The sequence below is a fragment of the Corvus cornix genome, chromosome 2 (assembly GCF_000738735.6).
Source record: "Corvus cornix cornix isolate S_Up_H32 chromosome 2, ASM73873v5, whole genome shotgun sequence".
Taxonomy (NCBI): Eukaryota; Metazoa; Chordata; class Aves; order Passeriformes; family Corvidae; genus Corvus; species Corvus cornix.
This window is the reverse complement of record NC_046333.1, coordinates 104,732,648-104,748,540: the sequence shown is the minus strand read 5'-3', so window position 1 is coordinate 104,748,540 and position 15,893 is coordinate 104,732,648. Positions and strand designations below refer to the sequence as shown.

General features: G+C 34.8%; 1 protein-coding gene across 1 annotated transcript in view; it reads left to right on the top strand.

The window, feature by feature from the left end:
* SMCHD1 (structural maintenance of chromosomes flexible hinge domain containing 1) overlaps positions 1-15,893 on the top strand; it is a 69,545-nt gene that overhangs the window by 12,522 nt on the left and 41,130 nt on the right. The window contains exons 4-18 of the mRNA XM_039549281.1: positions 2,191-2,273; positions 2,371-2,501; positions 4,051-4,165; positions 4,318-4,437; positions 7,333-7,499; positions 9,675-9,768; positions 10,022-10,232; positions 11,070-11,187; positions 11,275-11,458; positions 11,948-12,145; positions 12,229-12,342; positions 12,784-12,890; positions 13,170-13,252; positions 13,405-13,518; positions 15,784-15,861. Of these exons, the coding sequence (XP_039405215.1) occupies positions 2,191-2,273; positions 2,371-2,501; positions 4,051-4,165; positions 4,318-4,437; positions 7,333-7,499; positions 9,675-9,768; positions 10,022-10,232; positions 11,070-11,187; positions 11,275-11,458; positions 11,948-12,145; positions 12,229-12,342; positions 12,784-12,890; positions 13,170-13,252; positions 13,405-13,518; positions 15,784-15,861 (1,917 nt within the window). The remainder of the gene's footprint in view (positions 1-2,190; positions 2,274-2,370; positions 2,502-4,050; positions 4,166-4,317; positions 4,438-7,332; positions 7,500-9,674; positions 9,769-10,021; positions 10,233-11,069; positions 11,188-11,274; positions 11,459-11,947; positions 12,146-12,228; positions 12,343-12,783; positions 12,891-13,169; positions 13,253-13,404; positions 13,519-15,783; positions 15,862-15,893) is intronic.

Sequence of the window (15,893 nt, the reverse complement as noted above, 5' to 3'; positions counted from 1 at the left end):
TTCTGTTTATGTCTTCTCTGAAAATTCTGTCTGTGGCTGTGATTACTTTCTACGTATGTTCTCCTTGGGTACAGCAGGTTCAAAATTGCACAGAAAAAGAATGAAAAAAAGAAAAGACTCAAGCATGATACCATTCCCATTGTTTTAAAACAATATAAAAAATATCCAGAAATAGCAGATGTATTTTTAAGGACCAGCCTTTCCCCTTTCCTTCTTGTGCACATCACAATATAAAAATTGTCCAGAAATAGCAGATGTATTTTTAAGGACCAGCCTTTCCCCTTTCCTTCTTGTGCACATCATTTGTTCCCTGGCCCAGCAAAGGCACTGTTTTGGTGCGGGTTTGGGATACGGTGCTCTAAGTGCACTAATAGTTGAGTCAATGGTACATCTATCCCTGTGCACAGGAGTTGTTGTGTAGGGCCACACAAAGCATTCTCTGGAGATCTGTGCTTTCTTCCTGCCAGCAGCTATTAGTGGACTTGTTGCTCCCCAACACAGATGAGCTTACTAGAAAGGCCAAGGTGGGCTTGGTCTGTAGTGGCCATGCCGTGGTGAATTCGATTAAATAGGCAAGGTATAAAGTATTGTAAGGACAAAACCTTAGGAAATCGACTTTTCAGTTGTTTAAGGACATGGTGGATGGGACAGTGTGGGAAACACCCTTAGAGATAAAGGAGTAGAAGAATGCTTGCCGTTAGTGAAAGACTGGGTGTGGAAGGCAGGAGAACAGCATGGCTGAGTAAAGACCCTCTGGTCAAACTAAAACACAAGAGGGAATTGCATAGGTGGTGGAAGCAGGGGCATGAATACTAAGAATAATATAGGGATGCTGCCTGGGAAGGTAGGGACGAGATCAGGAACGCTAAGGCACAGCTAGAGCTAAATTTGGCCAGGGATGTGAAGATGAATAATAAGGGTTTCTACAGATACATTAGAAAAGGATGACAAAAGAAGTTGCACCCTAAAAAAATTAAATGTAGGGTGAGGGGGTCCAGTGGCAGCCAGCATGGAGAAGACTGAAGTACTAAACAGTTTTTTGCCTAAGTTTTCACTGGCAGCAAATTGCAGTTTTGAGCCTATTTAAGTGTAATGCAGCTGATGCTTCTTATTTACAACATCTCTAAGGGCAATACCTAACAATTTCCAAATGTTGATGAAGGACCATTGTTCTTTGGTATGGAATAATAAGTATGGATCACACAAGTGATGCTCAACTATTCTTGTTTGCAATGAGGAAAGCTGTAAAAAAGTGCAGAACTGTTTTTATACTTAGATAACAACTTGAGGGAAAACGCCAAATGCTTCAATGTTGCTGTGTTACACTAGTACCCAAGGATTCTCTTTTACATGTCTGAAGTGCATGGCCAGCGTAATTTGCACTATAGCATTCTGAAGAACTCTGCAAACTGTAGGAAATAAGATTTCTTTTTAGAGAGACTGAACGGAAATGTCTGTTCTCTGAGGCTGATCAGGCAGATTAATTCAATCTGAACTTGATGTATTTTTTTTCAGATTGATTCTGTTGTCTAAATTAAATGCAATTTTCCAGTAAACTTAGGTAGTTTTACTTTAATTAGGTAAGAGCTCCAAGCATTAATGGTTAGAAACAACAAATTTGTGCAAACAGTTTGCCTGACTATTTCTGCTGTGTATTGCCGTGGATGTGACAGAACTTTGGTTGTATTTACCATTCACTGAAATCCTTCAACAATTTCTACCATTTTCTTTGTGGTTTTTGTAAGCAATTAACATTCTAGTTTTAGATGTTTTACAAAATTTCAGTTCAGGTTTCTTCAGTTAATACATTCTTCCCTCAATATTTTAACAAGTCAAAGTCCGTTTTTTACGTACTTTGGACTCTCATATGAGTCATAAAAGTTCATTCCTAATCATGGAAAGGACAAATCTGTTTTGGTAAGGAAACTGTTAGTTCATCATTGTTCTTTCCAATAATTGTGTTCTTACTGTTAGGAGAGATGTGAGATTCAATGATGAAACAAATCACAAAGTACATGTACAAAAGCTTTTTTCTTTTTTAAACAAGATGTTATGTGATTTTGATTGTTCTGACAGGTATTAGGTCTTGCTTCTGTTCAGATAATGTGTTATCCTAATTGCTCGGAAGAAACTACTGTCAGTGTCTGTTTTCTGAGCGCTAATAGGGTTATTTTTCTTCTATTTCTTTAGCATTTGCCCTTGCTGAGTTGATTGACAATTCTCTGTCAGCTACATCCCGAAATACTGGTATTCGGAGTATACAGATAAAATTGGTAAGATGGAGAAACTTTAATTTTTTCAGATGTAGTTTGCATTGTCCTTTTTTTTTCCTGTTGCTCCTTGTTGATTTGTTTGTTTGTGTTTCCCCAGTTATTTGATGATTCCCAAGGAAAACCAGCTGTTGCTGTGATCGATAATGGAAGTGGAATGACTTCTAAACAGCTTAACAACTGGGCTGTTTATAGATTGTCAAAGTTTACAAGACAAGGTGACTTTGAAAGGTTAGCAAGTTCTAAATATTTCTACAACAGTTAGCAAGCTCTGCGAAGGTCCACAAAATACGCTTTTAAGACGTAGCTGTATACCAACACTTGGCTAAACCCTGTCATTTTATGATTAATTAAATAGACCCATACTTTTTCTAGGTAGGAGATAGAGAAGCTTCATAACACAAAACTGCCCTTCTATTATTATGACACACTGAATACTTTTTTGTTCTTGGGACCTTTTCTAAACTGTCTTTTGCTTGCCTGTATACAGTTAGGGGCATGCTATGTCTTGCAGAGGAGTTTTGTACTGTGTTCGTCTGTTACCTGAAAGCCTTGCAGTAGTGCATTAAATGATCCAGTCAGTATCTGTTATGCTATTGGAATAACAGATAAACAGAAACATGGTTTTAATTCAAGTTTTCTTTTAATTTAAATCTTAATTCTGTATAATGTATTGTAAAGTATACCTGAAGATGTATATTTTTTGTTGCAGGCTAGGCAAAATAAGTTCTTTTGTTTTAAAGAAGAGAAAGTAGAGGGTTTGTAGTGGGTTTTGCTACTTACATGAATTAATTTTATGGTTTTGAATCCGTTCTCAAGAGATCTTCCACCTACACAGCCAGGTTTAATCCTAGTGTATAAAATTCCACAGAATTAGTTATGTACAGTTTTTGAGCTTCAGTTACATTTTAAGTACCTTAAGCCTAGGATTGTAAATGTGAAGATGAGAATTACAGCCTCAGTCATAACTAATTTGTCGTATGAGCAGGTAGTGTAAAAAGTAATGGGACAGTGGGAAGGTATAATATAACTGGGGGAAGTTCTTTTGCATTGAAAACATCTCCAAATAGAAAGTCAATGTCTTTTAAACATCTGGAGATAAGTGCATAAAAAGTGATTCTGGGTCATTTGTAAAGAAATTTGACTGCTTTTGAAATTGCTGTAGGCAAGTTTAGTAATGGAAATGCAGAGTATTCTTAAACTGCAGGTTTAAATTGTGGCTTACTACCACTTAATGGGAGCATAGGTGTAAATTATAGTAGGATACAATCTACACCTTATTTTCATTTGGGATTGCTATGATTGAAAAATAAATGTTTGTCTTAAACTAGGTAAGACTGTTCAAGCTGACTTAAAAGACATGGAATTTCACTACCGGTAGCATATGTCATCTCTCCAAGTCTACATTTATTAGTTGGTTGGCATTATTTCCCACTTCTACTTAGAAGTGTTTTTATGAAAGGGTGCTGTCAGAAAGATCAGGCTTGCTTTGTAAGCCATTTTCATTTGAATAATATTTGGTTTGTGAGAAGGGGCAGAAATATTTTATAAGATGACTTAGGAAAATACTTACTCTATCATCATCCTTTTAAAAAGAGTACATCAAGAATTTCAGGCACATACCTTTTGATGTTGCAGTTTTAAAAGGTATAAAGTGAAGGATTTTTTAACAAAATGCCAGGAGAAAGAATTTAATAGAAGCTTTAGATCAGAAGTATCTTTGGGTTTTTTTAATTACTTTTGTCTTGAAAAAATTTATTAAAGACCCTTTTATTCTCAGTGATCATTCAGGATATGTACGCCCTTTGCCAGTGCCTCGTAGTTTAAATAGTGATATTTCGTATTTCGGAGTTGGAGGCAAACAAGCAGTGTTCTTCGTTGGACAGTCTGCCAGAGTAAGTCAATGTCAGACTTTAATTTTGTTTTAGAACATTTGCACACAATCAGATTGTTATTTCCTAATTTTTAATCACACTATCGAAATATTTTATGGTGTTAATTTTAAATCTTATTTTGATTTTAAATGCTGTTTCTTTAATAACATCAGATGATAAGCAAACCTGCAGCATCTCAGGATGTTCATGAACTTGTCCTTTCTAAAGAGGATTTTGAAAAGAAGGAGAAAAACAAAGAAGCAATATATACTGGATTCATTCAAAACAGAAAGGTAAATAGCCTTAAGATTCTCATATTTTTAATTGAAAGCCTTTTCCAGGTTAGTGTGATTTAACTGTGTAATATTCTTGTAATACTTACCTGGGGATATCTTCATCTTATTGAATGATTTGCACCATGGAGTGTGAAAGGACATAACCAAAAGCTTAAAGACACTGTATCATAACACTTTATGTGATGCTTTTTCCTCTTTTCGGTTAAGGTTAAATGACAGAAATACTTTACAGTTTTACTTGTCAGGTTAAGAAAAATATTTTAAAATACTTTTCTAAGCACAGCAAATTTTTTTGTTGTGTATGAAACAAAGAAAAAAGAATTTTCTCTAAAGCAATAAGTAATAAATTAGGGAACCAAATTGTACTTATTTAGGAATATGTGAAACTAACCTGCATATGAGAGAAAAGTCCAGGCAACTCAACAAAACCCAGTGGTTTTACAAATACTCATAATTTTGTAAAATAGATGAACTATTTAGCTGAAAACTAAACTCAGCAGTCCTGATGCTTTTCATGAAGAAAAAGAGCTTAAGTTAAAAGCTGTAAGATAAAGAGGAAGACTGAAAAGAACTGATCTTTGGACATTTTTGAGCAAGGAGGAAAAGGCAAGGATGTATCTAAGGGTGCAGATGGGAGGAAAAATGGGTGCTGTGTATGATAAGGTAGTCAGATCCGGAACCCATATCTAGTGGGGTTTATATCGGTGTTCTTGGTGTTTTGTGTGGGTGAGAAAGGAACAGGAGGTAAATAAGGTTTTTATAATGCCAGTCTTGGGTCAGTGACTTGTAACAAAAAGTGAATTGTCAGAGTTTTGTTTTTGTTCTCTGTGCAATATCATTAAGAAGGTAGACTCACAAAAATAGAAAGTGAAAATAAAAGCGGACAAAATCTGCTTTATTGTAAAGGGTACAAATGCTTTCCCTCCCTGTTTGATATTAAAGAGAGAAGGGTGGGTGATACAAAGTAGAAGGTAAGCGAACAGGCACAAGTTGGAGGAAAGTAGCTGAATGAGGTGCATAGATACCACCAAAGAATTCAAGAAGGTGTTGCAGTCAACTGTTTGAAAAGTTGTGGTAATAATATAAAATTAAAGTTAAGCTGACACTGTTTTAAAAATGCAAGTAAAGCTCTATTAGAGTTAAAAAGTAACTTGTAACTATCCAAGAGGGAAGAGATTATGTGAAAAACTCAAGTAATAGAAGTGAAGCGTGAAGATAATGGATAAATAACTTGGGTTCAGGAATTTTTTTGAAAATCATTGAAATACCTAAGCCAGTTCGTTATATTGATGCGAAATAAAATGTGTGAATTTGTCTCTTTAATGACTTGAAAAATGGTCTGCACTGCACAATGTGAGCAAGAGAATACTGTGGCAGAAATAGAAATTGTAATAGATTACTAGCGTGAGAAGAATAATTGAGCCTTTGAGCCATTTAGTTGGTGAAGGAAGTTACTTTTGCAAAGAAATCAAGATGTAGTTAACAAAAGGGACTCCAGAACAAGGCCATAACACTGAAGAGAAGTGGCATTGATGGCATACCTACTGGTGGTCTTTCCTTGATGGATAACAGGCACCTGTCTCCACTGCAGTCACTTCTCTGGACCATTGAATATTGCAAACAAGTAAATAATAATTTTCTAGTTGAGTTGGATGCTAGGAATGTAGGGGAAGGTGCCATTGGTAGTTTGTCATCTGTCGTGGGAAGGCAACCAGAGAATTTGGGAAGGACATTTTGGAGATGCTTTCACTCTGTGAACTGTACAGAGTAGTGCTTGTTCAGCATCAGTGTGCAGTTTCTAAGTTTGTCAAATCACATGGAGATGATGACCAAGCAGCTCTGGCTTTTCTTTATTATCACTGATCCCATCACTAGCATAGTCCTTTGTTTGCATGAAATCAGGCAAGCCTGTTAGGTTTAAAAGAGACTACACTGTGGGCAGAAAAGAGATGTAGTCTTTTTTTGATGGAAGGTCTCAAAACTGCTTAAATTATCCTCTTGGTTAAGGAGAGCTCTTTGATTCCCTGGGGAAAATAAGTCTTAGTAGAACACCCTTGATTAACTATTTCACCTAAATATGGCTAGGTAGGACACGTCTCCTTTCATTCTTTAGTGATGTGGGGCTTGTCTGCTTTCCTACAAAATAAGGCGTGCAGCTGCATTTACTCCAACATATCTTCTCAGTTGTAGCAGTTGTTTGCATTCACTATAAGGATCTTAACCTTTGTTTTAAAAAGATCTTTCTTCCTGGATGTACCAAATGTAAGGGATTCACTGGTCCAGCGTGAAGCATGACATCAACCACTGTCTCTCTGCAGTTTAGAAACCTGTCATAAGAGCAAAGTGCATCCATCCAGGAAGAGATAATCAGTAGTTTCTGGAATCAGGAATCTCTCTTTCTGTTAGACTACTTGACATTTCATCTGGAATTGAAGATTCACCTTTTTGTTGTTTTTGTTTTAATAGCAAAAGTGTTTCTTCCAGTTGAGTTTCTGATATAGAAAGCAGCCTAACCATTTAAAAGCAAATAATTTTTTTTGGCTTTGTTTTCTTAAAGAGGACTTAATGTCTTGCATACTTAATGCTTCCACTTGATGGGTGAGAACATGGATATCGCATAGTGCTATATTAAACATGATTAAATGCATTTCTAGACTGCACACTTTGAGTGCTGTGATGCAAGTGAGTTGAAAATAAACTGGATCAGTGATGTCACGTTCTCAGCTTGTTGACTTTAATTTGAAACTTTTATTTTAAGCTTTAATCCTTTGTGGTACTTAGCATCATGTGTTCTGTATTACTTTTCTGTTATGTTTTTTATCCCTTTCAAGTTGATGGGAGTTCAGAAATTCAATTTACATCCCTGCTCTTATTATTTTACTCTTTTTGTAGCCATCTGACTCTACTCACATCACAAGTGATGATGAAAGATTTCTTCATAATCTAATATCAGAAGAAAGGGATAAAGAGAGTTTCACAGCAGTTGTCATTACAGGTGTACAACCAGATCACATGCAGTACTTGAAAAACTACTTTCATCTTTGGACAAGGCAGCTGGCGTAAGTTGGTGATTTAAAAGATTTAAAAAGTGGGATACTAACAAAGTCAGATAATTATGAACTGCTTTCTTTTTGTTCTTTGACATTGGCCTTATTCCTGTTAAGGCTGTTGATGCTACAATTAGTATTCTTACGTAACCAATTTTACAGAAACTAACACAACTGAGTGGGCCCCCCCAGCCAAAGATGTGACTTGATGATTCATACATAGTTACCCACTATAATTTTTAGTAGCCTATTCAACTTAAAGTTGTATTACTAATGTAATAATTTGTTAATCTAATTACTAATAACTGCATCAGTTACTTTGCTCAGGGCTGTGCTCTAATTGGTACCTAGCTTTGTATTTGCAGTCTTAGGGGACCTTTTCGTTGGTTTGCTTTTTTAAACAGCAACAACAAAAAGTACTGCTGCTTCATCCCAGTTTAAGAGGGAGAAGGATATATGATACTGTCCACTCTGTACTACAGTAATGTCATCAGTGGGCCTGCAGAGCCTGGAGATACCTGTGAATAGTTTTTGGGCTTACCTGTTAAGATGATGGATCCATCTGTGAATGTAAACTGAAATACAAAGTCATAGACCAATTTTGAAATCTGGCGAACTATAGAACTTTGTTTTCAAACTGTGATTTTGTTTTTGTGATACCTATAATCTGATAATAGATATACTTAAAAAGAGGATTAATATAAGAATCAAATAATGTCTTATTATGTGAAATATCATTCAGTGTTGCACATAAAAACTTGTTGCTGAAACTATTTTTAACCTCATGAAAATGTAGGGTACATCTACATGCGGAGAATAACTTAGGTCCCTCATTAGCTTCCAGGTGCTCGTCAAGTGAACACTCACACTTAAGAGTGTGTTAGTTCTTTCCAGCCATCTCTTGAAGTGAAAGAGCTGCCTCTGTTTGAGATGGAACCCAGGTGCAATTACTCAAATATATGCCCTGTAGCTGTTAACACTAAAACCAATCAGATTTAGCCTTCCAGTGCTACACAGTCCTGCATCACTATTTCAGCTGTAATGGCCCTTTACCCCTTGAACACCTCCCCATTCCCTTCTGCCATGCATTTTGCCACACATGCATGATACCAGTTTCATTCTGCTTTAATAGGCTGCAGCACAGCCCTCATTATTTTGGGTGCTTTGAAGTGGAGATGAACCTCTAAAATAACTATGTCTTAAGGCCATGAGACTACCTTTTGAAGAAATGCAGACGAAATACTAAGCAATTTGGACATACCATAAAGTCCTGAGCAATGAGACTATGAGGAGCTGTTTTCTGGAAACCAAGATTTCTCTTTGGGGAACATTTAGTGCAGTGGATGTCAGAAGCAAAGCAATTATAAACTTGCAGGTGCATTTAACTTTTGTCATGCATTCAGTCCCATTGACTCGTATAATCTCATTTTTGTCCACATGATCCCCCAAAGGCTTAAGGATTCAGTCTTTGAAGTTGGAAGAACTAGCTAGCTTGCTGAAAAGTTGAAGTAAATAGAGTTAAGTTCCTCAGTTTTCTCAAATTGCGTATGTCTATGAAATTAATTAATCTATCTGACATGTGGATTTTTTGAAGTTTCTTAAATGAGGAAAAACGCCCATTAGAAAACAATGTTTACAACAGAAAAATTATTTCTAATATATGGATCACATTCGTGAGTCCTACCTATATTCAAATTTTTATAAATAACTTAAAGATAATCATTGTTTGTTACATGTTTCTATTACTGTGAGATGATTGATACAAAACTGGTATCAGAAACAGTGTGGAAAGATTTGTGGCTCTAGTTCTTTCTGATCTCCAGAGTGCAGAACAATTTACAGTAGTTTTATTAGTTTACCCTGTGATGTAAAGGATCTGTAGCCATGTAACAGTTCTATTTTTTTGCACTTCTGCATTTTTTTTAAAATTTGTTGCAATTATTTTACCCAAAAATTGGTCCTAATGTGATTGTGCATGACAGAGATGAGAGGAATGAAAAGCAGTCACTCCCTTTAGTGAATCTTCTTTACCAGATATATGTTGTCAAGGAGTTGATTTATAACAGTGCAACAAACCAGTTATGTTTTAATAAAAATACGAGCTTATTTTGATTTTCAAAAAAATTATAATGTGCAATTTTTTAATTTCACTTACTGGTTTGTGTTTTTTTCTGAAATGTATTTCAGACATATTTATCACTATTATATCCATGGACCGAAAGGAAATGAAGCTAATGCTGTAACAAAAGACATAAGCCCTTTCAACAACATCGACATTCAGGTAAAAGATTTTATACATGTTAGTCAAAAGTCCTCTTTGATGGCAACTTATTTCATGTTGTGCTTGTTTCTCTGTAATCATGCATTTTAAAATACAGCATTCCAAGATGTTATGTTGTTTAATTTTTTGAAGTCATTTTATTTAGCATTACAATGTAGGAACTAATCCATTTGCTAACAGTTAATTGTCAAAATGCTTATTACTGTAAGTCTTTTGCTCTAAGGAAAATCAACTTATTTTCCTTTTTTTCCAGATTTCAATGTTTGAAAAAGGAAAAGTACCAAAGATTGTCAATCTGAGGGAGATCAAAGATGACATGCAGACATTGTATATAAATACTGCAGCAGACAGTTTTGAGTTTAAGGCACATGTTGAAGAAGAAGGTATAGTTGAAGGTATCATCCGATACCATCCCTTCCTGTATGATAAAGAAACATACCCTGATGATCCATGTTTTCCATCAAGTAAGTGAAGTGTTTTGCTGCTTGTCAGTCCTGTCATATAGAGTGCTACTACTCTAAATGTTTTAATGAAATAAAAACTAGAACAATTTAAGTTGAAGTGCAAATTGTTACCTGATTTAGGTTGCGTTGGAACAGAAATTCTTTTGGATGCATTTTTTTTAGATGAACAGATCTTGTGAATAAATTGGCTGTTGTGGTAACTCATTCCAGTAAACCTGATCTTTGACGTAACACCATCTGATTTCAAACTATAAAACCTTTCCGAATGTAGTCCAGCTGAAACTTTGCACTTTCCTGACTGCATCTTTGCTCCAACAAAGTGATAAAATATGAGCAGTTAGATTGAAGAGATTCTAGTATCAGAATACTGCAAAGGACAACATGTAGTCTTAAGTTCTTAATTTAAAATGTTTTTTTCAGTCTTGATGAGTTTTCAAATGCTAGGGGTTTTAAAATATTTTGTGTTGGTGTTTTTATTTTTTTTTTTTTTGGACAAAGCAAATCTTGAGTTAATTGGGACAAGATTTTATGATACTACAAGAACATCAGTTGAAACTAAGGAAAAAGTAACATACAAATTTGAAATATTCAAATTTGGTAGATTTGATAATATTTGACTTCTGTTTAAAATTTTTGTTTAGCTTTCTTAGTTTTTCTGCTTGGTATTTCTAAAACAGGAAAAAAACCCTAATATTATATATGATGATCTTGATATCATGTGCATTGCTACTGTGCTCAAGTTAATAACAATAGTACTTCTTAATTTAGATTGCTCTGTTTCTTTATATATTAGTTTCTTAAGGAAATATATTCAAGGAGACTTCTTTTTTTATCAAGGGTTAAATGATGATGATGATGATGACTGCTTTATAGTAGAAAAAGGTGCCAGAGGAAAAAGGCCTATTTTTGAATGCTTTTGGAATGGAAGATTAATACCATACACAACTGTGGAAGAGTAAGTGGTAATCTGTTTCTACAGTCTGTTTCTATAATTGTAAACCTCTCTTTATAAAAAGAATTTCAATGTCTTTCTCCTTTTAAGTTTTGACTGGTGTGCTCCTCCAAAGAAGAGAGGATTGGCACCAATTGAGTGCTACAACAGAATTTCTGGTGCATTGTTTACCAATGATAAGTTCCAGGTCAGCACAAACAAACTCACTTTCATGGATCTGGAGCTGAAGCTAAAGGATAAGAATACTCTGTTCACGAGAATCTTCAATGGACAGGTAATTGTTGCATTCTGTTAAGTGTTTCTTCCTGGTGAAGTTCAATGTGTGTGATACAGAAATGTTTGCTCACTTGTTATTTGTTCATGTCTCTGGTTTAGTGAGCAGTGAAGCTGAATCTTGAAATCTGAAAAATTAAGACTCAGTATTTTTCCTTTTATTTTCTTAAGCAATTACTGTATTTAGTTGTTATATGACAGTTTTTGTGGAAAAACCCTCTTCCTAAAGGAATATGGCTGCTCGGGGAAGCACTTTTTTTTGTCTTGAAATGTAGTTTTCCTAGAATTTTTTAGTGTTTTCAAACTGAAGAATCCTTTTTTTTCTTTGTGTCTTTGTTTCTGTTTCTTTGTTTCTTTATTTTTCTTTTTTGTTTGTTCTTTTGTACTTTTGTATCTCTGTACTGTTGCAATTGTACAGACTTCTGATGTGGTCAGATTCAAATATTGTAATACATTGTAAATATGTACTTATTTTGTAATCTCTTTATAGGAGCAGCGAATGAAAATTGACAGAGAATTTGCTCTGTGGCTCAAAGAGTGTCATGAAAAATACGACAAACAGATAAAATTCACAGTCTTTAAAGGAATAACTGTACGTAGTGATATACCATCCAAAAGAATGCAGAGCCCTTGGACAACGTATGCTGCAATAGAGTGGGATGGAAAAACATACAAAACTGGGCAGCTGGTAAGTTAGTTGAACCCTCTGAAAGGCAAATACTGTACATTTGATGCAGGAGTAATGTATTAATTGGTCTCTTCTGCTTACAGGTGAAAACCACTAAGACTCATCCAATATTCTATGGAAGTATTGAGAAATTTTTTTTGTATGGAGACCATGATGGGGATATATTTGCCACTGGAGGAGAGGTTCAAATTGCTTTGGTAAGAACAAATACAGAAGGGATTCACACAGCTAGTATGGATATTAAATCTTTAAACATGTTGTCAGACTTAATTAAGTTACCTTTAAATAACAGTTGAAAATGATGTAATATTTGACAATCAGCAGTCTAGAAATGCTCAACTTTAGCTTTAATGTGAATATGTTAAAATTATTGTTCATTATCAACCATCTGACTTGTTAAAATTTGCATATGAAATAAAGTGTCACAGTTGGCATCAAGAGTATGTTGAGCATCCATTTGTAACCGTTGTGATTTCAGCAAATTTTAAAACATAGTCTTGTGGTGTCACCAGGTAGTATTTATTATCATATTGCATTATGTCTATGTTGAGTTGTCTAGTCCCTTGACTGGGAGGTCTTTCTTCTCTGACATATTGTAAATTCTGACCATTTATAACTGCACTGAATTTTTATTTCAGGAACCACAAGCATTGTATGCTGAAACAAAAATTATTCCAATCTCAAAACTTGACAGAACAGTGTCTGACAAAGTTGTTAAAAAATACATAGAGGATGAAATGGCAAGGTAAGCACTAAGTAATAATTACATAATTGTGGAGGTCCTAATTACAGTTTTTGTATTTAATCAGGAATTAAACAAAGTTCAGTTTTGTTCCCAAATGGGAAAGCAGTCAGCTGTTTCAGTAGAAACAAAAAAAAATTATAAACCGAGAAGAAATAGCTTGGAATTTGTTTGGTTTTTTTTTTCCCTACCCCAAAAATAGCTTCATGTCTATTTAACTTAAGATAAATTGCCCTTTATTTTAACTTACTGAAAAAATGTTCACCCTTTCTTTTTTGTTAGGCTTCCTGACAAATTATCAGTAACATGGCCTGAAGGAGATGAGTTGTTACCAAATGATACAAGATTTGCTGGTACACCAATAGGTATACTTTTTTCTTCCAAATACTAAAATATTAAATGGCAGTTTAAAAATACATCATGCACTCTTGTTAAAAAGACAAGCATACAGACATCTCTGATCACTTTTAATCCACAGCATGTTTTAGAAGTCTGTCATTTTTCATTTTAAATACAGGAGCGTTAAGAATAGAAATTTTGAATAAAAAAGGAGAAGCAATGCAAAAACTTCCAGGTACAAGCCACGGAGGTTCAAAGAAACTTCTTGTTGAACTCAAGGTTATTTTGCATTGTGAGTATTTCATTATATTTAATTGTATCTTTATTATTTTTAAAGTGCATAATGGATAAGGTATTTCACTTTATAATATGTATATATCTAAAATACATATTAGAATTTGATAAACGGATGTGGTAGTTAGACAATACTCCACCAGTTTGTGTAGCATTTCAAAGCCACTTTTCATGAAATGACAAGTGCCTCAGTGCCGTGTATTTAATGTCTTAATGCTGTACTTTGATTACAACTTCTGTCACAAGTAAGGAGGGCCTATCAATTCCAGCCTATCTACTTAACATGCATAAGAACATGGGTAAAATGGATGTTTCTGTAATTAGCATAGCAATTTACGTGAGCTGCATAAAAGTAGGAATCAGACTAGTTTAGTATCTAATATAAAGTCACTTCAGAATTTTAAAAAAAATCAAGTTTCTTTTAATTGACTGTTTAGTGGTTTCCATTTTGTGGGTGCTTCACTTGATGTTCTCACATTGCATTGTTAAGAATTGCATTCTGTCCAGGGCAGCTGAAATCACTCAGTTTTGTTTTGAACACAGAATTAGAACACTAAATTCTCTGAAAACTCAAATTCTGCACATATTAAATGTATTTGAAACTTGTAGAAACTTAAAATCTTGTTTATCTTGTTTCTTTCTATACACCATAGGAAAATGAATTCCTTTATCTGTTAAGAGTTATAAAAATACCTTTCTGAAGCACTGAGGTTATTGTAGTGATACACGTCAAAGGAAAACAAATGGATGTATACATATTACAACAAATGGAAGCATACAATTTAGTATGTGTGTCATGAGACTACACATGGTATTTTAATGGCACTCATTTATGGGAGCTGGCTGCTATGCATGACCATTGTCCAGCGTAGTGTCCTGGGGCATAAAGAGGTTGGAGTTGAAAAAACGGTGTTCGTTTAATATAGATTATCAAATTGTCTCCTATCAGTATGAGTGACAAACCAGTGTTTCGCAAACTTAGTATGGTACACCATCCTGACTTCAGAAGGTATGAACTTGAGAGAGACCTGGTGTTTCTATTGCTCTGTTTTGTCAGGGTTGTTCTAGGATTACTGAAAAGTCTGCCTCCAGACCTTTCATGTCTCCCGACCCATTAATTGGTTGATGGAAATTTGTACTTTTAACTGTTTCTACTTCCTGTGTTAGCTTTTTTCTGTACTCAGTTGAAGAATCAGTAGTGTAATCTTCATGTTCTTCACCAGAACAATGAACAAGGTCCTATAAGTGATGATTTGGGCATGGCATACCTGTCAAACTCAAACCCCTAATTGTATGAATGAGAGAAATGTAGTTATACCCATACAAAGGCCAAGAGCAAATATCATGTGCAAGAAGTTCTTTTGAAGAATGGAATACTTGGCAGACTGTACTATGGACTACCAAGAGAGCTGAGCTATGAGAAACCTGCTCTATTACTGGGGAATCTTATTATACAAGCTTTGATTCAAAATTAGGGTTTGAATTACGGTTAAGAGAATGATAAAAGTCTAGTTGACAGCTCTTACTTTATCTTATGTATGCCATTTGGTGCAAGAACAGGGTCTTGAAACAGTTTTGCTAAGCTGTAAAACAATTTGTTTTTCTACTGCATTTCTTTTTGTTCTGTGTAGTCTTATTACAGTCACATTCTATATTCTAAAGTGTATTTTGGGAATAAAAAAGTATTAATGCCTCTTGACACTTCCAATAATAAATCTTACTTCTGTATTTATCTTAGGTTAGGGAACCAGTCAGTAAAACTGCCTCAGAGTTTCAGTTGTTCTGTTTTTGTATGTGTTTTAATTCTGAAGAGGTTTATAAAGACAGATAAAACAATTGGGAGCAAAACAGGAATGTTCTTTTATCTTAGTTACATGTTCTGTCAACTGCACATTTTTACCATTGCTTCCATTTAAACAATTTTGCTGCAGTCGTTTGTAAAGTTGATCCATTGCCAGCACGGAGTGCTGAGTGTTCATACTTAATAGGGAACATACAACAAAAGAGTTAATAAAATTCAGCTTTACAAACCTTCTACTTTCAGTGCAATGTACTTGAGGCTAGCAATTTTTAATTAAAATGGGATTAGACAGGGAACTCATTTTTTTTAGCTGTGATCAATGTGTTTAGTTGTGAAGCTAAATTGATGTTTATTAGATCCAGAAACGATAGTGATACTTCATAATAGTAATACCAATGCTTGAAAAAGTTAAGAATTACAGTGTAAAATTTAAATACATGTAGCTGAGTGTTTGTTTTGCAGCACCTACTGAGAATAAAGAAATAATTTCCCATATCAGTCAGCATGGAGGCAAGTGGCCGTACTGGTTTAAAAAAATGGGTAAGTTTGCATATTCAGTATCTTCAGTCTGT